The sequence below is a fragment of the Hyperolius riggenbachi genome, chromosome 10 (assembly GCF_040937935.1).
Source record: "Hyperolius riggenbachi isolate aHypRig1 chromosome 10, aHypRig1.pri, whole genome shotgun sequence".
In the NCBI taxonomy this organism is placed as follows: domain Eukaryota; kingdom Metazoa; phylum Chordata; class Amphibia; order Anura; family Hyperoliidae; genus Hyperolius; species Hyperolius riggenbachi.
Window position 1 is genome coordinate 66,445,375 of NC_090655.1, and position 27,531 is coordinate 66,472,905.

Below are 27,531 nucleotides of genomic sequence, written 5' to 3' on the forward strand. Positions count from 1 at the left end.
GATCCCCCCCCCCTTCTACCCACCAACAGAGCTCTGTTGGTGGGGTTTGATCGCTCCCCAAGTGTTTTTTTAATACATATTTTATTTTTTATTATAATAAATTTCAGTATTTATTTTTATTTTTACCCCCTCCCCCGCCAGCCAATCAGCGTGATCAGCAGTCATAGGCTTCAGCCTATAAGAGCGGATCACTTTCCAGAGCAACAGAGGGGACAGCCGTGTCACACGTACAGTACAGCGCGCTGTATGGCCCAACAGTCTCAGAGCGGCGATCGCCACCCGGAGACTGAAGGTGGAGTGGTAGCTCCGCCTTCCAAGCAGGAGATGCGCACGCAGCCTGCGCACGATCACCTGCTAGCACCATAGAGAGCCGTTCACGCCAATCGGCGTAGAGCGGTCCTGGGGCTGCCACACTGCTCACGCCAATCACGCTAAGGTCAGGCAGGAGAAAAGATACAATTTAGGGCCTGTGATAAAGGCCTTACGTTGCTTTTTTTTTTTAGCTAAAAAATTGCCAGCATCCTGAACAGCAACAGATTATAAATTACATTATCGATCCCCAGCAATTTGGAGTTGATTTGGCACAGTTGTGTTATAAGTTCACTTATCCTTTAAGCCCTGCTGAGATCTGAGGACTTATCATCATCTTACAAACAACACACTAGAGTCAACAGCCGCTCCCCGCGCACCAGGACTCAATGGGAGCCGACTGGGATTAATCGCTCACACACTCCCGTGACAGGAAGTGGTTCAGTGAAGCCTAAGAAAACAACAATTCTTGCAGAGGTCACATGACCAAACACTTTCATTTCAGAGGATCTCAGAAAGCCCCTAATTTGAGGGGCAGGAAGGGCACGGCCAGAAACAATAGGCCGCGTTCCGCTTACGGCATTCCCACCCATGGGCCCTCTAAAAATAATATTTATTTGAATTAAAGGCTGTAGCTGGGCTGGGTTGGAAAGCAATCAGAGCTGGAGAAGATGGGGGCCGACGATTCAGAGGAAAGCAGAACAATAGGAGATGGAACCACAGAGAGCATGTTTACTCTGACAATGGGGAATGGGGTTAGAACATTCACTTCAGTTGTCTGCTTCACAAGGAGTTTAGAACACAGAATAGGGACACCAAGAGCCAAATATAGTGTAGTATGTACTGGTATTAGAAATGAAGTATAAGAGTAATAAGCTATACTCACAAAGCAGGATTACCTCAAAGGCAGCCACTGTATAGGCAGGTGGGGAGATTAGACCTGACCCCACTCAGGATTAAGAAGTCGCTCTCCATAGAAGAGGAAAAAAAAAGGGGGAGGGGTAACACCCCTCCTCCAGGGGTGGACTTAATATAGCGTAGTATGAATACAGTGGCACCAAAAGGATAATGTAAAAAGTTTAAAACATGAGGAGGCAACGGTGGACTTACCTCCTCCAAGCAGACACAAAAATTGCCAAGGTGTTTGTCAAATACAACAAATGTATTTACATACTCCAGGGGACAATGCAACACATTTCGCAGGTTTGATCCCGCTTCATCAGGCAATAAAGGAGCAATAGCATATGTGGTCAGTAGAAGAGCCAGGCACCTCTGTCATTCACATCAGTTGTCTGCTTCACAAGGAGTTTAGATTATATGGAAGCATCAGTAACGAGCCTCAATTAAAGCAATACTGAAGTGTCCCTGAAAAAAAAAAAGTTACATACTCACCTATGTAGAGGGAAGGATCTAGATCCCATAGAGCCTTCCCAGGCCTCTCTCCATCCCCTCGTTCCACCATTGTCCCCCTGCGAAAAGGATTCAACCAACTGGTTGATTACATCTTCGAGAGTCATCAAGTACTTCTGAAGAGGAATAGGTTTGAACTGCTGGTCTTAGAAAGCTTCTGGGTGCTTCCTCACATCCACGAGAGCTTCATGGGGAATCCCTAAGGCATGGTCTTTCAAAGGGGGACAGCGGTGGACCAAGGGCACAGAGAGAGCTCCTGGAAGGTTCTATGGGAGTGTAAAGAGTATCAGTATTGAACTCTAAAAAGCAGGTCATGGATTCAGGTCAGTAGTTAGCGTAGTTATGTTAATAATGGTAAATGTTAGACTAAACTGGTGGCCTTTCAACCTTGATTTAAATGCCTCCAGGGATGGAGCTGTCGTGGTTGATCGTGGTGAGCAGTTTAAACAATTAGGAGCAGCATGACTGAAGAGTCTGATTCCAGAGGTGGACTTTTTACTATGACCAGATTATTAGATCCTGTTGATCTAAGGGCTTGTACACACTTCCACCGCATGTCGCCCAAAGGATATCAGGACCTGATACCCTTGGGCAACATCCCTGGGCCAGGGTGCACATGTTGCTATGTGGTGGGTGGTGGGGGGGGGGGGTGGCGACAGAGGAATGAGCAGCACATGTATGATGTCACAAAGCGGGGGAGCAGCGCGGACAATGGGATCTGCGTCGCTGGGGTTGAATAGATCAGTGTGGCGGATGGCTCTTGGTTTGAGCATCTGCAGGTGCAGTACACACGCCTAATTGTCGGCTGACCGCAGCCGACTTAAAGAGAATCCGAGACGGGTACTTTAAATCTTAAGAGGACACAGAGGCATGTTCTGTGCATAAATCACATGCCTCTGTGTCTCTGTATTGCTGCCTCTAGTCCCCCCCCCCCTCCCCGCGGTCTGCTGTGCTCCCCCTGAAAAAAGCACCAGGTTAGCAACAATCTGCTTATCACTAGCCTATTTACCTGCAGCCTGTCATTCATTCTGGGGTCCCACGCCTCTGTCCCCCTCGCTGTCCGCCTCAGTGAGCTTCCTCCAATCGGAAGCTAAGCCATTACCTGGGAGGTACTTCCTGGGTCGTGGCTTAGCTTCCGATTGGAGGAAACTCATGGAGGCGGACAGAGACGGGGGAACCCAGAATGAATGACAGGATGGAGGTAAATAGAAGGCTAGCGACAAGCAGATTGTTGCTAGCCTGGCGCTTTTCTCAAGGGGGCACAGCAGACCTGGGGGGGGGGGGGGGGGGGGGGAGACTAGAGGCGGAAATACAGAGACACAGAGGCATGTGATTATGCACAGAACATGCCTCTGTCTTCTTAACTCACCTCGGGTTCTCTTTAAGTCAGTCGTGTGTCCAAGGTTAAAGCTATGGACAGTGTGATGCAAGTGAAAGAAATCTTCCTGACAGCCTGGGTCTAAGTTGTTTAATAATTTGAGCGTATGGCAATTCTGAAGTGGATTCTTTATGGGTAACCAGTTATAATGATCAAAGAATGTGAAAGATCCTTTTCTACTAGGCGCAAGCTGAATTGGACTGCACTCATTTTCCTAATTGCAACACAATTAACATGTAAATCACTGTACTGTTTTCCCACAAGTGCAATGTTTTTTCCCTTGCAGATTGCAGCGCAATCACGCCCAATTTGTGGTAGTGGAAATAGAAGGAATCTTGATCGCATTGCATATCGATAGGATCAATCCTTACTAGGACCTTTATGAAACTTTTTTTGAAAACAAAAACAAAAAAAATCAAGATTTGCAGACTAGACTTTCTCTGCCACCAGTCCTGCTCTTTATGCTTCTCTGGAGTTCCTACCCTATGGGTATTATCCTCCCATCCCTGTCCCTATGATGACCCTCTCACCTCTCCATTTTCTGCACTTAGAAATACCCTAGGGTCACAGCGCTTTGAGTCCCCAGGGAGAAAAGTGCTGTAAAATTATTATTATTACTGAACAGTTCTTCTTGATCCTTTCTCCTTTGCCACAGAGAGAAATGCTTCTCACAGTCACACATAACTTTTATGACCTCTTATCGTGCATCAGAGAGAAAACAAGCAATAAACAGGCTACTGCCTGATTCAGGACACTACAGAGAGATGGCGATGTATAGCACTTCTTTATGTACTTAAAGGGATACTGTAGGGGGGTCAGGGGAAAATGAGTTGAACTTACCCGGGGCTTCTAATGGTCCCCCGCAGACATCCTGTGTTGGCGCAGCCACTCACCAATGCTCCGGTCCCGCCTCACTTCTGGAATTTCAGACTTTAAAGTCTGAAAACCACTGCGCCTGCGTTGCCCTGTCCTCGATCCCGCTGATGTCATCAAGAGCGCACAGCGCAGGCCCAGTGTGGTCTGTGTCTGCGCAGTACACTCCTGGTGACATCAGCGGAAGCGAGGACACGGGCGTGCAGGCGCAGTGGTTTTCTGACTTTAAAGTCAGAAATTCCAGAAGTGAACTGGAGGCGGGGCCGGAGCATCAGTGAGTGGCTGCGCCAACACAGGATGTCTGCGGGGGACCATTAGAAGCCCCGGGTAAGTTCAGCTCATTTTCCCCCGACCCCCCTACAGTATCCCTTTAAACAAGCAAAGTAATACAATAGGAAATACCTTGTTAACACTAGATACATTAATACTAGCTGCAATATTCAATGATATGAGAGACTGCACAGAGAGCAGGGTCAATGTTATTATTTGACACGCTGGCACGTACTGACGCCACTGTGGACATAGAGATCGCCTGGAAAGTGCAATTGGGCCAGTTAAACTTATCCTTATGCATCACACACAACTTTGCAGGCAGGGAGGGAAGGAGGAGTAGAATCTGTCCCTCTTTTGGCGGACCAAACCACCAACTGGCCGGATACGGCCTGCGGGCTGTAGTTTGCCCAGCACTGGCCTAGACTGTGACATCACTGGGAGGGCAGGGCTACCTACCAATATACAGCAATATATAGATATAGGAAGTGGTTCTGATGCTGAAACCAATATAATGAACTTAAAATTGGGTATCCTGAATAACTTCCTCCTACTATATATTGCTATGGTGCCTCTTTAAGATCTGCAACCCAAACCTAACTCACTTTTCCCCTATGCCTAGAATATCCCCTACAAGGCTAAAGAACCACTACTAATTAAAATAAACATGTTTTATATTTAAACAAATCCAGGGTTGTTTTTAGGCACAGGCAAAGCAGGCAGATGCCAAGGGTAGTAACTCCATTAGGGAAAACCACAGAGCCAGTCTTACACACTATACCTCTATGGAATTCTTATGCACACTTACTGGTTCCATTAACAAAAGGAATGGATGCCAATTTTAACACCCAATCAGCATTTGTAAATTCTAAGCAATTCAAGTGAACTTGTAACCTATTGCAAACATATATTAGAAAATACGCACCAACCAGAATAAGGGCCTGTTTCCACTACACGCAGATTCTGCATGCAGAAAACTGACTCCAATGAATGCCTATGGGAAATCTGCATCAGAAATATCGCATTCAGTGGAAACAGGCCCATAGACATTCATTGGACTCAGTTTTCTGCATGCAGAATCTGCGTGCAGTGGAAACAGGCCCTTAATGTTGAAGAGTAACTGTTAGGCTACAAAAGCTAATTTAAACATCTGTTCTCCTGTGTCAAACAGTTTAGAAGGAAGCCAAAAAGGCAATACTGAAGTTAAAAAAATCTCTCTTCCTTTGATGTTTGAATAGCAAGCCTCTATTCCCAAGCTCCTAAGGAGGCCGGCAGGCCGCATAACAGATACTGCAGAGCATGCTGGGGCTGCTTCTTCTCCCTACTGCACTCCCTTGGTCCTCCCCTTCATTTCCCTATCCCACCCTAATGCTGGGAATACACGTTTCGTTTTTGCCTTCGTTTTAGCCTTCGATTCGTTCAGTAAACGAATCGAGTGTTGAAAACGTATGTGAAAATAGTCATAATCTCATTATAGTTTCGATTAATAGACCCCAAAAACGAACGACTAGTGATTGAACATGTTTGATATTATCTCTCTTTATCCATCTAATCGAGCCATTGGTAGGCTTGATGGCTGTTCAGATCGATTATATGTTCGTTTATGTTAGTCCGTCCCTGTAAAAAGGGATTTTCGTTTCGTTTCTTTGCAGCCTTCGATCATTGGAAAAACGAAACCATCAGAATCGAAGAAAAAAAACGAAACCGTGGGTGGTGATATTAACCGTACGTTCGATTATTTCGGGAACGAAAAGGACAAAAGGCACAATCGAAACGAAGGCTAAAACGAAGGCAAAAACGAAACGTGCATTCCCAGCATAAGGCTGCTTTCACAGTGGAAAGTTACAGGCTCATGTTACAGCAGCCTGTAACTTGCAGCCCAACTCACAGCACTGAAAATCAATGTGCTGTTCACAGGGCACATGTTCCGTTAGAGTATACTGCAGGAGTCCGCTATTGTTCCTAGCCACATGGCTAATTAATATTTACTGCACCAGTGTGCAACCTAGTGTTGTCCGGATCATGAACGATTCGGATCTTTGATCCGGATCTTTTTTGTGAGTCGAATCATCCGAGATTCGGTTCCCAGTGGATGTCTAGAAGAAACAGGAACTGCAGCTTCTCTCACTCTGCTGCAAATGATTCAAAGATTCGGTTCAAAGATTCTGATCTTTTCAATGATCCGATTCAAATCATTGAAAAGATCCGGACTTCCCAGTATAGAACTAAAACGACTCACCTCTGTTCATCTGACAGCCTCCCCAGGACGATCGCCCTCCCCTCCCCCCCCCCCCCCCACTGACAGCATGATCGCCCGCACCCCCCCCTTAATAATGTCAGATTTATACTACCTACTGTATGTGACAGCAACATAGGAGAAAAGTAATTTGTGGCTCATTTTACTCTGGAAGAAATGTACTTATTTGTAGGAGTTTTACATTTTAAGATTTTCGTGACAGTTCCTCTTTAAGTGGGAGTGCTTAAGACTGACACTCGTTAGCACTGATGCTGTCATTGGGCCTTAAGTGGGGGAGTGATTAAGACTGACAGAATAAGAAGAAACAAAAATGGGAGGTCATAGAGGAGAAATTGGTGAATTATGAATCTATGAATCGGTGCAGCAAGATTTTTTTTTAATTTTTTTTGCCAACTGCTTTTTTTATTATTATATAAAATGTAAATGTAATTTACAGTAATGTGCTACTAAATGCATGGTAACAAACTGTCTGGCCTGTGGTTTTCATTGACGTTGCAGACTGGAATGCGTTCTGAGAGTGAGTGTGTATGTGTGTGGTGTGTCCTGTCCTGCCTTCAGGCGCTTCTCACCACTAGTACATCAACCAGAATGTTATTGGATTGTATTATTATTGTAAGAAATCAGCTCCAGAAATTGGACCCTGTGAAAGCGGACATACAAAAGTCCTTCTCTTCCTGCCAGTAATCTTCAAACCTCGAAGAATAAAACTAAATCCCAGCGGCCAAACTACCTTTCACTACAGACATGTAATTAAATCAATTTGCTCAATACGTGGTAAGCAGACCCCAGGGACTGCTGGTGCTAGGCTCGGGGGTGGGGGTGGGGGGGGGGGGGAGGGCTGGGAGCAAATGATGCCAAGCTTGGGGGGTGGGGGGGGATGGAGGGGATGCCAGGTTTGGGGAGGACAAATGATGCCAGGCTTGGGAGGCAATGATGGGGAGGGACAAATGATGCCAGGCTAAGGGGGAGTGCTGGTGCCGGACCCGGTGGGGCATTGATGCCAGGCTCAGGGAGGGGGGGGGGGGAGGGGGAACAAATGATGCCAGGCTCGGGGGGGGGGGGAAAATCGCATAACAATCTCTCCAAAAATGGTCCATGCATCACAAGGGCTGCAGTGTGAATGATCCCATAGGGCAGTGATGGCTAACCTTGGCACTCCAGCTGTGACAAAACTACAAGTCCCATCATGCCTCTGCCTCCCCGAGTTATGCTTAGAGCTGTCAGAGTATTGCAATGCCTCATGGGACTTGTAGTTCCATCACAGCTGGAGTGCCAAGGTTAGCCATCAGGGAACAATGTACACAGTTGCAATGTCTTGGAGGGGGAATAGTATTTTACGCCGCCAGGAATTTGAGCGGCAGCAGGGTGAGCAGTCATTTGGCTCAACCTACACCCAGATCACCGGCGGAGTACAGATATGTACTCAAAATCTAGATGCTCTGGATTATTCTCAGCATACAGGAAAAGGGAAATGCTACTAAGTACAGAACCTAGTGTCAGGACCAGATTTCTGGAAAGGTCACAAAGGCCTGAGCCTATGGCGGTTGCTGGCCAAGGGGGGATATTAAGTGTAGATGAGGAGTCTCCCTGCTGCCCCAGGGACCTGTACATGACACAGTGGGACTACTGTACATGGAAGAGGGGGCTGCGGCACATGGAAGGAAAGAAACAAAAAAGTTGGCCTAGGAGTGGAAAAAGTAAAAATTCGGCCTTTCCCAGCATACAGGCATGAGAATTGGTACTGTGCAGAGACCATACCTACAGAATATGAACAGATACTGATGACAGTACCCAGCATACAGGACAAGATAAGTGCTACTGTGCAGAGTCCATACATACAGAATAAGAGCATATACTGAGAATTACACCCAGCATACAGGACAAGAGAAGTGCTACTGTGCAGTGTCCATACATACAGAATAGAGAATTACAGCCAGCACACAGGAAAAGAGAAGTGCTACTGTGCAGTGTCCATGCATACAGAATAAGGGCAGATACTGAGAGTTACACCCAGCAGTTACTGATAGCAGGCAGGAAAGAGAAGTAGTACTGTGCAGCCTCTATCTATATAGAATAAGAAGCAAGGATGGGTATTCCATCTGTGAGAAGCGATTCTGTGCAGCCTCTCTGTAGAATGAGAACAAAGACAGACATTTGCATGCAGAAAACACATGAGCTTCTCAGCAGCATAAAGTCACAGCACAGACTCGGAGACAACCTTTCATGTCACAAGACGCCCATCCGTCATCACATCTCCAGATGTAACAGTCCCTCCTGACCCTTCTCATAACAAATAAGAGGATGTCAACACTGATCCTTAGATATGGTCAATGGAAAGCTAATCATTCCGCCTTGCAGGCAAACTTATTGCAAATTGTATGCTGACTGGAATTAGAGTGGTCCAAGCTGGCAAGAAGTGCATTGGATTGGTCTATTCGCAAGCTGCACACATTTGTAGGCAAGCCAGTCTTATTAGTGTATCCACTGGCCATCTCCTGATGTTGCTCCTAGCAACAGTTAGGCCTCTGTCACATGGGAGGGTGAAGACTGAGAAATCACCACCTGTCAGCTGCGCTTCCTAGCGCACAGTACTGGCGGTGAGAAGGTGCTTCCCACCCATGGAGTCACATGTGAGCGTGGCTGAGACATGTGGTTATCGCTGCTGCGTGCCAAACAATGACACCCGTGGTGTTACAAATACTGCCATTGGGCTACATTTTTATGGTTCCGAATGGCACTCGTGGCTGGCAGATCAGAAGATGAACTGCCAGAGGCCTTAGCTGGGTTCACTCATGAAAAGATGTCCAGTCCTGTCAGTTTTTGACAGTTGGCATCAGTTTTGTATGCGTTTCTATGGCTGTATTTACATATAAAAGGTGTACATTTCCAGTCAAGTAAAGCTGATAGAAAATTGATGAAAACTGACAGGACTGGACTGTAAATGTGCAGATTTATGTGTGAACCAGGCCTTAAACCCACATACTAGTTAGATGTAGCACCTTTAAAGAACAACTGAAGTGAGAGGCATATGGAGGCTGCCATATGTCTTTCCTTTTAAAAACTGCCAGTTGCATTAGAGGCAGAGGATGAGCAGCATAGCCAGGCAACTGGTATGGCTTAAAAGGAAATTAATATGGCAGCCCCCATATACATCTTGCTACAGTTGTCCTTTAACCTCCTGAGCGGTATGGACGAGCTCAGCTCGTCCATCACCGCCGGAGGCTGCCGCTCAGGCCCTGCTGGGCCGATTTTTATCAAATAAAGTGCAGCACACGCAGCCGGCACTTTGCCAGCCGCGTGTGCTGCCTGATCGCCGCCGCTCTGCGGCGATTCGCCGCGAGCAGCGGCGAAAGAGGGCCCCCCTAGCCGCCTGAGCCCTGCGCAGCCGGAACAAAAAGTTCCGGCCAGCGCTAAGGGCTGGATCGGAGGCGGCTGACGTCAGGACGTCGGCTGACGTCCATGACGTCACTCCGCTCGTCGCCATGGCGACGATCTAAGCAAAACAAGGAAGGCCGCTCATTGCGGCCTTCCTTGTTTATTATGGGCGCCGGAGGCGATCGGAAGAACGCCTCCGGAGCGCCCTCTAGTGGGCTTTCATGCAGCCAACTTTCAGTTGGCTGCATGAAATAGTTTTTTTTTAATTTAAAAAAAACCCTCCCGCAGCCTCCCTGGCGATCTTATCAGAACGCCAGGGTGGTTAAAGGACAACTGAAGTGAAAGTGATATGGAGGCTGCCATATTTATTTCCTTTTAAGTAATGCCAGTTGCCTGGCTATGCTGCTGATCCTCTGCCTCTAATACTTTTACCCATAGACCCTGGCATTATTGCCAGATCTGGTCAGATTAGCTGCATGCTCGTTTCTGGTGTTATTCAGACACTGCTGCATCCAATTAGATCAGCAAGGCTGCCAGGCAACTAGTATTGTTTAAAAGGAAATCAATATGGCAGCCTCCATATACTTCTCACTTCAGTTGTCCTTTACTATTGTGATACTGGAGTGCAGGCCTACATTTTTATGTAAAACCACCAGGAGCCATAGAATATGTATAAAGTCTTGTTACCCTGTATATATCTCGAGAGCCTTATTACTTTGACTGCCTCCCGATGGGCCCAGCACAGCAGCTAGTTCTATATAAAGGTATTTAGGTTTGTGTGTAGTAATTAGGATTTCCTGTTTATCTCTGTGCAGTTTATTCTAAGAGTCTTTAGCGGATGGATCGGGGCAGGGAGTCGGCTCAGGCCTCCCTCCTCCAGCACCAGAAATTCCTGAGCTGCTGAGAACTCTGTTACCAAACACTGACTATATACATGGCACCGGATGCAGGAGAGATGGAGGGGAGGGAAGAGAGATAAGAACGGAGAAGATGGTGGTGGAGTTAGGTATGTATGTAAATAATAAAAAGGTAATAATAAGAATCCTCCATGGGGAGGTGGACTAGTCCAAAATCTGTCAGCTTTTTGACAGCAACATAGAAAAAAAAAGGGCAATTTATAGTCCATATTACTCTGGGAAAAAAAATATACATTTTGTATGTGTGTATTTTAAAATGTTAAATTTTTCGGGATAGTGGTCCTTTAATTTATAGCTAAGAAGACAGTAGTGTTATCTTACAGTGCTACAAGCAGCAGCTTACATTGCTAAACACAGCAGGAGGTGTAACAACTTCTGAAAGTTAAACACAGCAGGAACAACAACTCCCGAAAGTCCAATTTCAAAGTGTTTACAGTATAGAAAATGCTGTTTCCAGTAATCCTTTTAGGCTGCTTTCAGAGTGGGACGTTACAGGCGCAGGTTAGAGCAGCCTGTAACGCAGCCTAACTCACAGTAATGAAAAATCAATGGGCTGTTCACAGTGCCCAGGTTGCGTTACAGTGTAACGCTTGACGTTATTGGAAAGTGCAGCATGCTGTGCGTTCTAAGCGGATTTAGCCGCGTTAGACTGTTTGCACATGCTCAGTAATTTGTTTGTTGGGGTTTTTTATATATATATATATATATTTTTGTGCAGGAGAGGAGGAGGGGAGAGTCCGCTATTGTCGGCAGCCACATGGCTAATTAATATTCACTGCACTGCAGTGTTTTCTACCTGGAGCGGCGGCTTATTGGCTGGCGGGACCACGTGATGTGGAGCGTTCCGATCACGTGGTCTCCGCAGTCTATACTGCACACCAAGAGCTGCATAACGCGGCTCACTCTGGCGTCCTCCTTCAACACCACCAGGCGTAGCGTTAGGGGCACGTTATGCGACCTTAACATCCCCTAAAACGCAATGTCTTGGTGTGAAAGAGGCCTAAAAGAAAAACCATATTCAAAGAATAACTGCAGTAACTGATATAACTGGTATACATCCTGGTAATTTTCCTGTAAAATCCCTCACTCGGGAACAAGTAAGCAGATAAGAGGCTCCCTCTCTCCCTCTGACTATCATCTGCAGGCCTGTTCCTGTCACCTAGCAACAAGAGGACCGGGCTACTACAACTCCCAGCAAGAGATCAGCCATTGCAGCTTTCATGCTTCAGTCTTGGCATGTGTTCAGCCCTGATCCAGCAGAAGTACCAGGATAGGCCAAGACATCACTATGCCCGGTAATTATAGTCAGCAGAGAGTAGATGGAGTATAAATGACAGGGTGTAAGGCAGACAGAGCACCCACTGGCAGTTCAGCGATTGGCACTAGAGACCAGCAGACACAGCAGCTAAAAAACATTCCAGTTTGTTTTCAAAACCCTTAAAAAAAAGGAACTGTAACCAAGGATTGAACTTCATTCCCATCTAATACCCCTTTTCCAATGAGAAATCTTCACCTTTTCTCAAATAGATCATCAGTGAGGGTTTATAGCACTGATATTGTGGTAAAACCCCTCCCACAGTGTGATGTCACCACCTAGGTACTGACATCACACTGTGGGAGCCTTGTTGCATTGTGGGAAATAAAAGCCGTTTCCAGCTGTCTAGCAACCAATATTTCCCTCCGTCCATATGTATAAAAAAAATTACCTTTTAGCCTATTGAATTGTTAGGGGGTGTGGTTATAGCTAATGGCAGTTGGTGCTGTCTAGTTTACTTTATGTCTGCCAGTAGTAAAGATGATGATGTGCAGGCTGATTATGCATCAAACAATATGAACAAATTACATGGTGAATATCAATCATTTCTTGATCTCGCTTCTATAGTTTAACTTCTCAGTATGCAATGTATCGATTTATTTATCCCCCTTTACGCTGGAGATCCTTTTTTAAAAGGACGCCCGAGGGGAGAATAATAGAAAGTCCATTAGCTCATCTTACTGGATGACAGACTGTGTTAGGACGATCCGTCACATGACAACAGGAAGCGCTTATCTGATTGTAACCCAACGCCTGCAGGTACCCAGTCATCAGATACCATCACTCATCAATGGGCCAGTTAGTGTCTGAGCACCAGATTACACTCCCATCACCATGGATTCCGCCACGCCGGTGTCTGAATTCCGTCCGCAGACAATATAAATGAAGGTTACAGGGAATCCGAACGAAACTCCCCCTTATCTGATCTCATCTCTGCCACATTCTACATACCCAAACACTGGGGACGATCTATAAACCCAGGATAATGACCGCTGCGAGTCCATCAGTGTGTAAATCTCCGCTACTTATCCCGTAGTTTATAAAACCACAACAAATGAAAACATAGCAGCAAATTAACCTTATAAAGGAAAACTTTTAGTAGCGTTTTCATATGGCTCCCTCCAGTGGTCCGTCACCTGTAACCTGGAGATCATAACCGCGAGACAAGCATGACAGCTGGGTATTATTATTACTGATTCATAAAGTGCCAACATATCCCATGGTGCTGTACAGAGTAAGAAACACACATGGGGTACACAATAATACAGACAATGGCATACACAAAATATAGACACTGGTACATAATACAGAATTGGTACAGTGACAAATGTAACATGATGAGCATAACGGAACTGTAAACCTAAAAATGTCCACAGACTGCTTAGCCATTGTCCCCCTACCCCACCCCCTTCCATGTCCCCCATTTTCCCCTTGCTTTGGCAATACCTGTATGAATCTTGGTCATGCCAATAAAGCTATCTTTGATTTGATTACAAGGTAATGCTTAAGGTGGCCACACACCATACAATTTTTTAATTATCTGATCAATTTAAGAATTGCAATCAATTTTTCTGACTGTAACATTTCAAAAATCTGACCAATGTACCACGCACGTACGTCCAATTTTTCCCCAATTATGATAAAAATTATTGGAAACTGACAAAATTGCTAGGGTGTGTATATTAATAAATTGACAATCTATAGAAAGATTGAAGAAAAATATCTGGCATTCCAGATTGATAAAAAAATCGAAGAAAACGAGAAATCCGATCGGATTTTTCAGTCGAATGAAAAAAAAAAAAAGGAGATCCGATCATTTTATCAAATTGCCGTAAAATTGGATCATTTTATTGTATCGTGTGTGTGGCCAGCTTTAGTAAGTCACTGGATGGGAGCATGGAGATTAGGCAAGTCAAGTTCACTCAAATCCATAGGATGGGTGTACGGTAGTGGAGGTGCGTGAACAGGTAGGAGACATAAGGAGGAGGACCTGCCCGAAGGCTTACAATATAGATCGAGAGGTGGGGGACACAAAAGGTAGGGTACCAGAGTTCAGCTGCAGGTTTAGAGCACTAGTGTGTGTGTGTGTGTGTGGGGGGGGGGGGGGGTAATGGGCGGTGTAGGCCAGAGTGAAAAGGTGAGTTGTGAGGGCCATCTTGAAGATGTTGAAGGAGGGTGAAACCCTAATGGGGGGGAGGGGGGGAATTCCATAGTGTTGGAGCAGCTCTTGAGAAGTCCTGGAGGCGTGCATGGGATTGGGTGATGCGGGGGGCAGTCAGGCGAAGTTCACTGGAGGAGCAGAAACGGACCCTTTCTGTGCATGAGCCCTACAGTAGCTGCTATGACATCTGCAAAGCCTTCAATTTGACCACACTGTAATCGCAGTGACTAGTGCCAGGCCTGCTTCACACGCAATATTGGAAGTCATGAACAGGTCTGGCTTTCTTCTATAAAGCACACAGGTCCACAATGCATCCGCTATAAGCAGCCAGCATCTTGCTTACTGGATGTGAAAGAAAATCTCGGAATCTCCACATCACCCTAGCAAAGATGCCCCCCACGTAGTGTAGGCTGGGAAAGGAGACACAGCAGCCTCAGGACACCTGAGGGGTCCCAGAAACTGGAGCACAAACCCCCCTCAGCCAAACTCATTTCTTGTTTCATTTGAAAGATTAACCCTGACTGGTTGCTTCCGACTTCTCCAACTTCGCCCCAGTTACTTTCTAGAAAGACCCTTGATGTGTACAGAACATGATTATGTTAAAGTCCTGCTCCGGGCACAGAGCTTTCCTAGTCCTGAGCAGCACTCCGAGGCCTCTTCTTTTCTGTGTAAAATCCCCCCTGATCAGCTGATGGCAAATCAATCAAATTTGGCACATCTGCTCAGACATGCCTTCACCAGCAGCAGAGACCTCCAGAGGTACAGGCTGCAGAGTCTCAAATACCCTCTTTCCCCAAAATTAAGACATCCTCTGAAAGTAAGCCCTAGTAGGAATTTTGAGCATACTTGAAATATAAGCCCTACCCTGAAAGTAAGCCCTAGTGGCAGTAAGGGGGAAACATGGAAATTTGTGTTATTACTGGAGCCCATGGTCTTGAGGGCAAGTAGAAACGGGACACAGGAGGACAGGGGGTAGAGGAGGACACAGGTACAGAGGGGGATACCAGAGGACACTAAAGGTACAAGGGGGACACAGGGGCACACAAGAGATGAATCCAGCGGAGGAAGAGGTGTTACAGTGAGGAAGGCAGGAGGACACAGCACAGGAACTTGCGTGTTCATAGAAATATAAGACATTCCCTGAAAATAAGCCCTAACACATCTTTTGGTGCAAAAATTAATATAAGACACTGTCTTATTTTCGGGGAAAGATGGGTAGTTCTTTCTGTGCCCCGCCTCCTTGTAGGCTAAACAGGAAATGACTGACTTGAAATAAAGGGCACAGTGCCTCCATCTGTTCCTTTGTTGTGTCTGATTACGCTGCCTGTGGATTTGCGCTGCCCCGCATGCGCAGTAGGAGACTGTGCGGCCACAGTTCCGATTTGATTATGCTGCTGATGGTAAAATACTAAATATCTCTGCTTCCTCACATCCTACACTCCACAAATGTTCAGGGTACGAAGGGGACGCCCTGAACGACCTCTATGCCAAATTGCAGCCCCCGAGACTCACTAGTTCCCTAGGTTTCTCTAATCTATCTCCTGAACCAGCATGGCTTGGGGGCTGCAATTTGGAGTAGAGGTCGTTCGAGGGATCCTCTCCCTACCCTGAAAATTTGAGGAGTGTATGATGTGTGGAAGTGGAGATATTTAGTATTTTACCATCAGCAGCATAATTAACTTCACACTGAGCATGCGTGCTACTCAGTGTGGAAGGGAGCTTCCGGGCAGCGCAATCAGACATTACACCTTCCTCTACAAACTAGCAAGGCAACTGGTTTTAAATAAATATGGCGGCCTCCAGATCACTCTCACTACAGTTGTCCTTTAACACAGAAAATGTTGCTGCAAAAAATATGGCCTCATTTGTGAGCACACCACCTGATGGCTACTCCCATGCACCGGCTGGGCACTTGCTTCGGCTTGCCAATGTGCAGAGTGGAATTGCAGAAGACAAAGAAGAAGTGTAAAACCACCCTTAAAGAGACACTGAAGTGAAAAAAAATAAATTATGATATAATGCATTGGTTGTGTAGTACGAATAATTACTAGAACATTAGTAGCAAATAAAATATTCTCATTTTTATTTTCAGTTATATAGTTTTTTTTATAACACTGCATCAATCTCTCTTTGCAGTGTACACACTACTCCGCATTCTAACAGATTTTACAGAGCAGCCTACTAAACTTTTGAACCCTTCTCTGCAGAGAAAAATAAAATACAGTGATTGACACTTGAGATAAGCTTCAGAAGACAGAGCTCTCTGCGATTTTGAAAGTCCTGGAGCTCAATGGCTCTTTTGCATAGATAACTGGAGTTTCTTAACTCTTCCTGTACTGGAAACAATATTAGACTTATGTCTCTGCGCCTAATGTTTTATTTCTTACAGCAGAAAGAGCACCAAACACCGCTCACTCAGACTAGGACAGTGCTGGAACCAGGAAGGCCAAATCCAAAGATCAGTAGCAAAAAGAGAGGGTCCGCTCGTGTCCTTAAATGAATCCTTTATTGTAACATATCCAAGATCAACACCAAATCACGCATCAGCAGCTGACATGTTTCAGACCTACTGGTCCTTAATCATAGCTAAAGTGAAGGTGACACAAAGTACCCATATATACCCACCCCCTGTGAGGGGGGGGCGGCCCTGAATATCAGGGATACGCCCTCAAACTCCACAGATAGGAGGGGATATTTACAAAAACCCATGGGTATGGGGTTGCAAGAGTAAAAATATAATCGGAGGGTCAAAACAATTTGTTTGTATCGCAAGACCCCTCAAATAACAGCCCCAATCAAATATTATATAAAAAATATTGAATAAAATCAACTATGCATACAGGTACAAATTTTAAGAGAAAGAAAAAGGAGCGGGCTCATGAGCAATGTTATGTAATCAGAGCTAAATCCCATCGGGAATTCAGACCTTGAGGGAGCCTCGTACCCAACCTAAAAATCCACAAGGCCTCACGGCTTTTCAACCGTTTGGATGCATCACCACCCCTCACATTCCATGAAATCCTTTCTAGGCCATGAAAAGAGAAAGAGGACATGTCGCCCTGATGTACTTGGCGAAAATGCTTCGCCACATGCGACACATTTGAACTTAACCACCCAGGGCCGCAGTAATGTTCTCCAATCCTGGCACGCAGAGGTCTGGTGGTGCACCCCACATATTGCAGGGCACAAGCGCTGCAAGTCACCAGATATATAACGTAACGGGTGCCACAGTTGATAAACTGTTTTATGGGAAATCTGCGACCATTAGAGGCAGAGATAGCCTCCTGGGTCCGGGTATGGACATTGCAGTAATGACAGGTCCTAACACCACAGCGGTAAGAACCTATGGTGTTAAGCCAGGTGGGGACCCTCGACCTAGAGTTGTAGAGACTTGGGGATAAGGATTGGGCCAGGGTGGGGGCACGCCTACTAGCAAATCTTACCCCCTGTTGCAGGACACCACGTAGATCCTCATCACCCTCTAGAATAGGGAGATATTTTTTCAGAATCGAAACAATATTGTTATACTCAACACTATATGTTGTCACGAATGTGGGTTTAGGATTGTTTCTGGTGTCACTCCGACCAACACCCTCCAAAAGTAGGTCTCTATCCCTAGAGCTGGCCCGCATTTTGCCCCTCCTAATCATCCATTCTGGGTACCCCCTTTCCCGCAGTCTCCCCTCCACCTTCTCAAACTCATCACCGAGCCAAGCTGCCTCCGAGCAGTTGCGGCGGGCTCTAATAAATTCCCCGACGGGGACCCCGCGAATAGTATGCATTGGATGACAGCTAGTGGCTCGGAGGGTGGTATTCCCGCTACAGGATTTCCGGTATGTTTTAGTCTGTACTGTCCCTCTAATAGGGTCACCCACCAAGGTAATGTCTAAATAGTCAATGGAAGTAGCATGCCAACTGGAGGTAAACTGTAGATTGAGAGCATTGGAGTTGAGATAACTCAAGAAAGCGGGGATATCACTAGGTGCCCCCCTCCACACCAGGAGAAGGTCATCGATGTACCTCCCGTACCACGCAACACCCCCCAGAAGGCGGCTCCCACCCCCAAAGATGTAGCGCTCCTCCCACCACCCCATATAGAGGTTGGCCAGGAAAACTTGGCCCCCATGGAAGCGCCACGCCTCTGGAGGTAGAAGCCGCCATCGAACATGAAGTAATTGCGGGCCAGGAGGTACTCGACAGCCAAACAAATGAAGGTCCGAAGATCTTCGGAGTAGGCAGAGTATCTATTTAGATGGTATCTAATAGCTTCTATGGCGGGACCATGAGGTATACATGAGTAAAGGGCCTTGACATCAATAGTGATCCAAGTATAATACTCATTCCAGGTGAAACCCCCCAAACTAGAAAGGAGATGTTTGGTATCCCTGATAAAACCCGGGAGACGTCTCACCAGTGGTTGGAGCAAAGAATCAACCCACTCGCTCAGGCGCTCCCCCAGGGACCCAATGCCAGCCACAATGGGCCTGCCCTCTGGGGGAACGCCCGGTTTGTGGATCTTCGGAAGATGGTGGAAAATCGGGGTGACCGGATGAGCCACACCCAAATAGTCCACCACCCTCTGATCCAAGACACCCAGACTACGACCAAAGGATAGTAAGTCCATAAGCTCCTTCTGAAAGGGCACCCTGGGATCCCCTCCCAGTCTCTGGTAGACAGTGGGGTCACCTAATTGTCTCAGTGCCTCGGTCCTATAACTATCGCTATCGAGTACGACAACAGCCCCCCCCTTATCAGCATTCCGAATAACAATATTCGAGTTATTTTTAAGTTCAAAGAGGGCCTGCCGCTCCCGATGTGACAGATTGGACCTACCAGGTGAACGACTACTCTCTAGTTCAACCAGGTCCCTTTCCACCAACTCCTGGAAGGTCTCCACATGGTGGGTTCTGCTGGTTAAAGGATAGAAATCTGGATTGCGGGTCTGGATTGGCTTAACATCATCAAGGGAGATTATTCCAGTGCTATCAGATGCCAGATGATCCAAAGCCCATCTAGCACTAGTCTCATCAAAATCCCCAATATCAGTAATGCCACTCACAGTCCCCTGTTCTCCAGCTCTATCCATGTTCCGATCTGAAAAGTGTTTCCGTAATAAAAGGCTCCGTACGAACCTATTCACATCTATAATAGTGTCAAATACATCCATGTGATTAGTCGGTGCAAACGAAAGACCCTTACCCAAAACTCGCTCCTCCACCTCAGAAAGCACATGGCGGGAGAGATTAACCACACTGCACACCTCATCTCCCCCCAATATAGACCTATGGGTTCTGTGTTTCAAACCTGCTCGTCTGGTCTTCCTTCTCCTCCCCTCCTGCCCTTCCTGCGGCCCTTCCTCTGTCTCCTGTAATAAGTGGCCCAGCCTAAAGCGTTTTTTGAAGGCCCAGATGTAATGGCAGCTTGTGTGGAGGTACTGTCTCCAACTGACTCAGGAGTGTCCGAAAACTCCGAGGCCTCAGGTGAGCTAAAGCTTACTCGTCTGTTCTGCTGTCTATAGGGTCTACGTAAGATGGGTCTTGGTGATTTGGGGGACCTAGCCATAGACTCCCACCTTCCCCACTCATAAACAACATTCGATTTGTAATCTCCCACATCTCTTAAATATTTAGATCTTTTTGTTTCAGTAATGATGGATTCTAACTTGGTGATGTTATCCTGCAACCTCTTATTCAGGATATCAAACTGTTCAAGGTTTCTAAATTTCACAATATTACTTTTCAGATCTGTGATTTTGACATTTAAATCAACAAGTTTTTCTTCCTCATAGGAAATAATAAGTCTCATCAGGGCCAAGGAACAGTCCGTTAAGATGACATTCCACTCCATAGTAAATTGATCAGAATAGACTGTGGTCGGCACTTTCCTAATGCGAAGTCCCCTAGGTATAATTTTCTCGGCCACATACTGCTTCAGTGTGGTTAGATCCCACCACACCTTCGTTTCCTTCTCAACAAGAGATTCCAGCTGTGAGAAAGAGGTCCTCAGGCCAATCTCTGGCTCAATCTCCCCCACATAAGGCTTCCTTGAGAAGACAGCAGCAAATTTCTGACATCTGTTGGAATCATATGCTAGATCCCCCAAACCTATAAGGTGTCCATCAATAGGCCCCTCCACCGGCCGCTGGGAAGTGTCAATACTCGGTTGTGGCATGTGAGTGGAGTCAGTGGCCATTTGTATACGTTCCATAATTTCTTCATTGGTGGGCCACTGCCAAGCGGGGTCTGGCTCAGAGGACCCCTCCTGCGGATAGGATGCCCGATTATTGGCAACCTGGGAACCGGGCAACTGAACCTGCGTGTTTAAGCCCTGTAGTGCATGGTTAGTGGCATGTATAGGTGGATTGATAGCAGATGCACTAGGAGCGACCGTTTTGGCAGGAGAAGAGGAGCAATTAACAGCGGTATTAGTAGATGTGTTCGTTACCTGCTGGCCGCCGGCTTTCTCGTGGTCCCAGTCTCTCAATAAACCTTCCATCAGGCGTTTGCAGTGTGGACGGGACTATTTCTTAGCTGTACTACAAATACAAATCTTTTTTTTTTTTTTTTTTTTTGGTTCAGTGTCTCTTAAAGGAAAATTCTATTGCCATTGTTACTCATTTTCAATACTTCCATTAAACCACGGATGTCAGGGCCGGGCCAAGGTTCTCCAGCACTAGAGACGGAGATTCCAAGATTTTTTTCTTCTTATTTTTTTTCTTAGAGATTTCTTCCCTACCACAATCGTGCCCCCCCCCCCCCCCCAGTATAAGTAACCGAAGTGCCCCCAGTATTAGGTAGGTTCCCCTAAATGTATCGACCACCTTTGCCCAAAAATTATAACGGCATGATCTCAGCCGGGTTCAGTTCTCCTGCATGGGAGCGCACTCCTTCCTACCTCACCCTCCCAACTCACTGCTCTTCTTTCTAGTTTCTCAAAGGACTTCTCTCCGGCACAGCAGATAAGCGTCAAAGAAAGTTAGTTATACAAAAGGCAGCACTGAGAGGAGAAGCCAGCGGTGCCTCACTCTGATTCGATCTTTTCTAAAGCTACATAGGCCCCATACATTTGGAGTACATCAAGACAATCATTCTTATTCACCTGCAAATTCAATGCGAATTGTATGCAGCTTCAAACTGGGCCTAGCCTACAAACTTTTCCTGTAGATTTTGACTCGCCAAGTTCCAATCTGCATACAATTTGCACTCCTCATCTGATCAACCATCTCTGGTGGAAGATTAGATAAGTGATCAATATCAAATCTATTGAAAACATCTCATAGTGTATGCCTGGAGTGTCTGAATAGTGTTAAGGGCTCCGCCTCTGGCACAGGAGACCAGGGTTCGAATCTCGGCTCATCCGGTTCAGTAAGCCAGCACCTACTCAGTAAGGAGAGATTGAGCAAGACTCCCTAACATTGCTACTGCCTATACGCAGCTCTGGCACGTTGAGTCCACCAGGAGAAAAGCGCAATATAAATCTTATTTGTCTTGCCTAGACACATTGATGGCTTTGGTGGCAATAAAATGCCACGTGTGTTTCTTCTGGTTTCCACCCACATCCCAAAGACATACTGATATAAGGTCCTATATCAATACATAGTAATAATATAATCTTTAAACATCAGATAAAAATCTTTGGCAAACGAGGAATCGATCTGCCACATAGGTTTGTCATGAAGGTTTGACCAATGGATCTTAAGATACTTGAGGGCTGGGACCCACTAGCAGGGGCGTAGCAATAGGGGTTGCAGAGGGCGCGACCGCATCTGGGCCCTTATGCCAGAGGGGCCCCTCCCTCAACTGCAGTATTAGCTCTCTGTTGGTCCTGTGCTCATAATGATTTCTATAGATATTTTGAATAGTGGTAATCATTAACAAACTGTTCCCCATCCCCTTCTTGCACCTCTGAGAGCCCGTTTCCCCCTGTGCGGTGCAAATCGCTGCGGTAAAAATTCGCATGTGGATGCAAATTTTCGCATGCGGGTGTATGCGAATTTTCACGCGAATTCGCATGAATGATGCTGTGTGCGAATTTAACCATGGCAGTGCCTGTGTGCTTTTCCATTGATTCGTATGAAAATTCGCATACACCCACATAGCGGTATGCGAATTTTGATGGCTCTGCCATGCGGATTTTTCACGCGGACGAAAACGCTCAGAAATCCTGAAAAGTGGAAACAGTCCCATCCACTTGTATTGGCTATGCGAATTCGCATGCGGCAAACTCATGCGAATTCGCGATAGTGGAAACGCCCACTAGGGCGTTTTTGGCAGCGTTTTGAATGGGGCTGAACCCACCAGTGTGATCAGGGTACATCGCAACCGCAGGACATACAGCAAGTTTGCCCTCAATGCTGTGCATAGTCGCGCTGCATAATCACTTTGAAAAATGATTTTGCAGCGATTTGGAGGGGTGAGCCATTAAGTTATTTATACTTACCGGGTATCCGTGAATCGCTAATCAGAAGTGAAATGCAAGCGCAATTGCCCTAGGAATCACTGCACACAGCACTGCCGCAATTTAAAATACTGCAGCATTTCCTAGTGGGTTCCAGGCTGTACACATGCTAAAGATCAGCTCGTGCAAAAGACCAGAGAAATGCTTTAGTAGTCCATTTACTTCCTTCTTTTTCACGCATGCGCTGCGTACACAAACGTTAAGAAGCATCTGCAGACCTCATAACACACCTTGTTTAATGATCTGATCTGCTGGGATGGATTTGAGGTATCAAGAGACAAATATCTGTGGTCATGATCTTTGGAGGTTTCTTGTAAACTTTAACAACAATTATCTGCAGATCGATCTTTGATCTTTCCTTTTTCCAAAGATTGTATTCTCACATGTGTACCCAGCTTTACAGCAATCCGAATATGATCATTTTAGGAGCTAAAGAAAAATAATTTCTAATAGTAATAGGATTTTGATTTTCAGACTGGCCACGTGGAGAGCAATCCTGACCCAAATTCTAGGACTTATACCGATTGTCCTCCAAGTGTGATTATCCCAATTATTCCACTGGTGCAGAAAGTTAAACCAAACAAGCGAAAACAACTAGTCATGTTAAGAAATACCACCAAAATCACAAGAATGGCCATATCTATAAGCAGAGTGCCCCTAACCCCTGAGGGGCCAGAGGACATATGAACCCAGTGCACACTGCACATAGTTTGACAGGGCCTCTTTGTACCATGTGCATTTCCACCACAGCCTCTGCAATCTATCAGCAACCACCACAGCCTCTGCAATCTATCAGCAACCACCACAGCCTCTGCAATCTATCAGCAACCACCACAGCCTCTGCAATCTATCAGCAACCACCACAGCCTCTGCAATCTATCAGCAACCACCACAGCCTCTGCAATCTATCAGCAACCACCACAGCCTCTGCAATCTATCAGCAACCACCACAGCCTCTGCAATCTATCAGCAACCACCACAGCCTCTGCAATCTATCAGCAACCACCACAGCCTCTGCAATCTATCAGCAACTACTACAGACTCTGCAATCTATCAGCAACACAACAGACTCTGCAATCTATCAGCAACCACCACAGCCTTGGCAATCTATCAGCAACCACCACAGACTCTGCAATCTATCAGCAACCACCACAGACTCTGCAATCTATCAGCAACCACCACAGACTCTGCAATCTATCAGCAACCACCACAGACTCTGCAATCTATCAGCAACCACCACAGACTCTGCAATCTATCAGCAACCACCACAGACTCTGCAATCTATCAGCAACCACCACAGCCTCTGCAATCTATCAGCAACCACCACAGCCTCTGCAATCTATCAGCAACCACCACAGCCTCTGCAATCTATCAGCAACCACTACAGACTCTGCAATCTATCAGCAACACAACAGACTCTGCAATCTATCAGCAACCACCACAGCCTTGGCAATCTATCAGCAACCACCACAGACTCTGCAATCTATCAGCAACCACCACAGACTCTGCAATCTATCAGCAACCACCACAGCCTCTGCAATCTATCAGCAACCACCACAGCCTCTGCAATCTATCAGCAACCACCACAGCCTCTGCAATCTATCAGCAACCACCACAGCCTCTGCAATCTATCAGCAACCACCACAGCCTCTGCAATCTATCAGCAACCACCACAGACTCTGCAATCTATCAGCAACCACCACAGACTCTGCAATCTATCAGCAACCACCACAGCCTCTGCAATCTATCAGCAACCACCACAGCCTCTGCAATCTATCAGCAACCACCACAGCCTCTGCAATCTATCAGCAACCACCACAGCCTCTGCAATCTATCAGCAACCACCACAGCCTCTGCAATCTATCAGCAACCACCACAGCCTCTGCAATCTATCAGCAACCACCACAGGCTCTGCAATCTATCAGCAACTACTACAGACTCTGCAATCTATCAGCAACCACCACAGACTCTGCAATCTATCAGCAACCACCACAGCCTTGGCAATCTATCAGCAACCACCACAGACTCTGCAATCTATCAGCAACCACCACAGACTCTGCAATCTATCAGCAACCACCACAGACTCTGCAATCTATCAGCAACCACCACAGACTCTGCAATCTATCAGCAACCACCACAGACTCTGCAATCTATCAGCAACCACCACAGACTCTGCAATCTATCAGCAACCACCACAGACTCTGCAATCTATCAGCAACCACCACAGACTCTGCAATCTATCAGCAACCACCACAGACTCTGCAATCTATCAGCAACCACCACAGACTCTGCAATCTATCAGCAACCACCACAGACTCTGCAATCTATCAGCAACCACCACAGACTCTGCAATCTATCAGCAACCACCACAGACTCTGCAATCTATCAGCAACCACCACAGACTCTGCAATCTATCAGCAACCACCACAGACTCTGCAATCTATCAGCAACCACCACAGACTCTGCAATCTATCAGCAACCACCACAGACTCTGCAATCTATCAGCAACCACCACAGACTCTGCAATCTATCAGCAACCACCACAGACTCTGCAATCTATCAGCAACCACCACAGACTCTGCAATCTATCAGCAACCACCACAGACTCTGCAATCTATCAGCAACCACCACAGACTCTGCAATCTATCAGCAACCACCACATATTACAATCTTTATGTTCTATGACAACATTTCCAGAGACTTTCAGGAACAGCAGAGTCTGTCTGAGGGATACAAGTGGCAGTACTGTCGCTTCTCTGCCCGCTATAATGACATTATTACTGCAGCTGTGTCCCCTGTAGAGCTCTGTCCATACATTATCTGCCCGCGTCTGCAAAGCGCCTTGCACACACACTACAGGAGAGCTGCAGCGTCTATAGGGATTTGCTGCACACACGGCTGCCATACACAGAGTTGTACCTGTATACTTGTCCATGTGTCCGGCGGGCTCCGGGGAGTCCTGAGCACGTCCAGCAGCTGCAGGGTGACGGGAGAATAATCCAGTGCAGAGAGATCCGCCGAGCTGAGCCCCGCCCTGCACTCCGGAGCCTGGGAACTAATGTAGGAGCCCCGGTGCCCCCGCTGCTGCTTCTGACCCCTCTCCTCTGCTGAGCCCGTGTGACACCAACTCTCTATACTCTCTCCTATGTGACACCAACTCTCTAGACTCTCCCCTCTACCTCAGAGTCTCCTGTGTGACACCAACTCTCTCCGCCTCAGACTCTCCTGTGTGACACTAAATCTCTGACTCTCCCCTCTACCTCAGAGACTCTCCTGTGTGACACCAACTCTCTCCTCTGCCTCAGACTCTCCTGTGTGACACCAAATCTCTCATACTCTCCCCTGTGTGACACCAAAGTCTCTCCACTGCCGAGCCCCTGTGTGACATCAACTCTCTCAGACTCTACCCTCTACTTCAGACTCTCTCCTCTGCCTCTCCTATGTGACACTGACTCCTTTCCTCTGCTGAGCCCCTGTGTGACACTGTCCCCCCTCTGCTTCACTTTTCTCCTCTGCCTCTGACTTCCTCCTCTGTCTCTCCAGTGTGACACCAAATCTCTCCTCTGCAGAGCTCCTGTGTGAACAGATCAGCAGTGAAGAGGAATCCTCAGCACTGACTGGCCTCCTCTCTGCCACCTCCTGTGCACAGTGCTAGCTCAGCTGTATTCTATACAATTTCCCAGCTATACCCCTCCTGTGTACATTACAATGCCAGCTCCTGACTGTGTACAGTACTCCACTTACACCCCTCCTGACCTGTGTACAGTGCTGCTATCCCAGCTGCTGTGTTCACTGTTCAGTACTACTATCCCAGCTATACTCCTCCTGTGTACAGTACAATCCCAGCTCATGTCACAATACTATCCCAACTATACTCCTCACTGTGTACAGTACTATCCCAGCTATACTGTGTACAGTACAATCCCAGCTCATGTCACAGTACTATCCCAGCTATACTCCTCCTGTGTACAGTACTATCACTGCTCCTGTGAACAATTCTACCTCAGCTACACCCCTCCTGTGGGGTGGGGAACTAACCCTCCTATTTGCCTCTTTTTACAGAACTAACGTAGCTATATGCCTTCTAACTGGTGAACACATACCATAACTATCTCAGCTACATCCCTCTTTTGTACAGAACTGACAGCTTTAGCTTTCTGGACTATAGAACCAATCTGGCTATATCCCTCCTGTATGCAAAGTTAACTCTCATTACAGTAATCCAGCGCCAGTTCCTCTCCTGTGTACAGAGCTAACCAGCTATGCTGCGGAATGCAGCAGTAGCCCAGCGGTCAGATAAGCCACTTCCCCTCCTGTGTACAGAGTTGATGCAGCTCCCCTCCTGCATAGGGAATACATTCTGTTGCTTCTGTATTCATACCGCCCAACTTTTTGAGATAAAAAAAAAAAGAGGGACACTTTTAGACATGCCCCTGCCACACCTCATCAAAACATGTAGGTCCTTTCAATCATCATTGGATTTCTTATTTTCAAATGTTAAAATGAAGAAAAAAATATCACTTTAATTGATAAGAATTAAGTTTACAGCCAATGAAACATTTTTCAGTAAAAAATACATATATTAACAGATCTGTGTATCACTCTGGAAAGAGGGACAAATGAGGAGGGACAGAGGGACAGGGTTTCCAAAGAGGGACTGTTCTTCCGAAAAGGAGGGACAGTTGGGAGCTATATGCACTCAGGACAGAGTTCTATGTACAGTATTAACCCAACCCCTTACACTACATCAACCCAGCTCAACTCCTGTATACAGAACTAACCCTGCTCCCCTAAGAATTCAGTACAAGC

At 46.5% G+C, this 27,531-nt stretch overlaps 1 protein-coding gene across 2 annotated transcripts in view; it reads right to left on the reverse strand.

The window, feature by feature from the left end:
* AFAP1L2 (actin filament associated protein 1 like 2) overlaps positions 1-27,054 on the reverse strand; it is a 232,300-nt gene extending 205,246 nt beyond the window's left edge. Inside the window, exon 1 of one of the 2 annotated variants that reach the window (XM_068257401.1) lies at positions 25,642-27,054. In XM_068257401.1, coding sequence (XP_068113502.1) covers positions 25,642-25,657 — 16 coding nt within the window. In that variant the 5' untranslated portion in view covers positions 25,658-27,054. The remainder of the gene's footprint in view (positions 1-25,641) is intronic. The other variant, XM_068257400.1, reaches the window with a different exon arrangement.
* Positions 27,055-27,531: the final 477 nt, after the last annotated feature.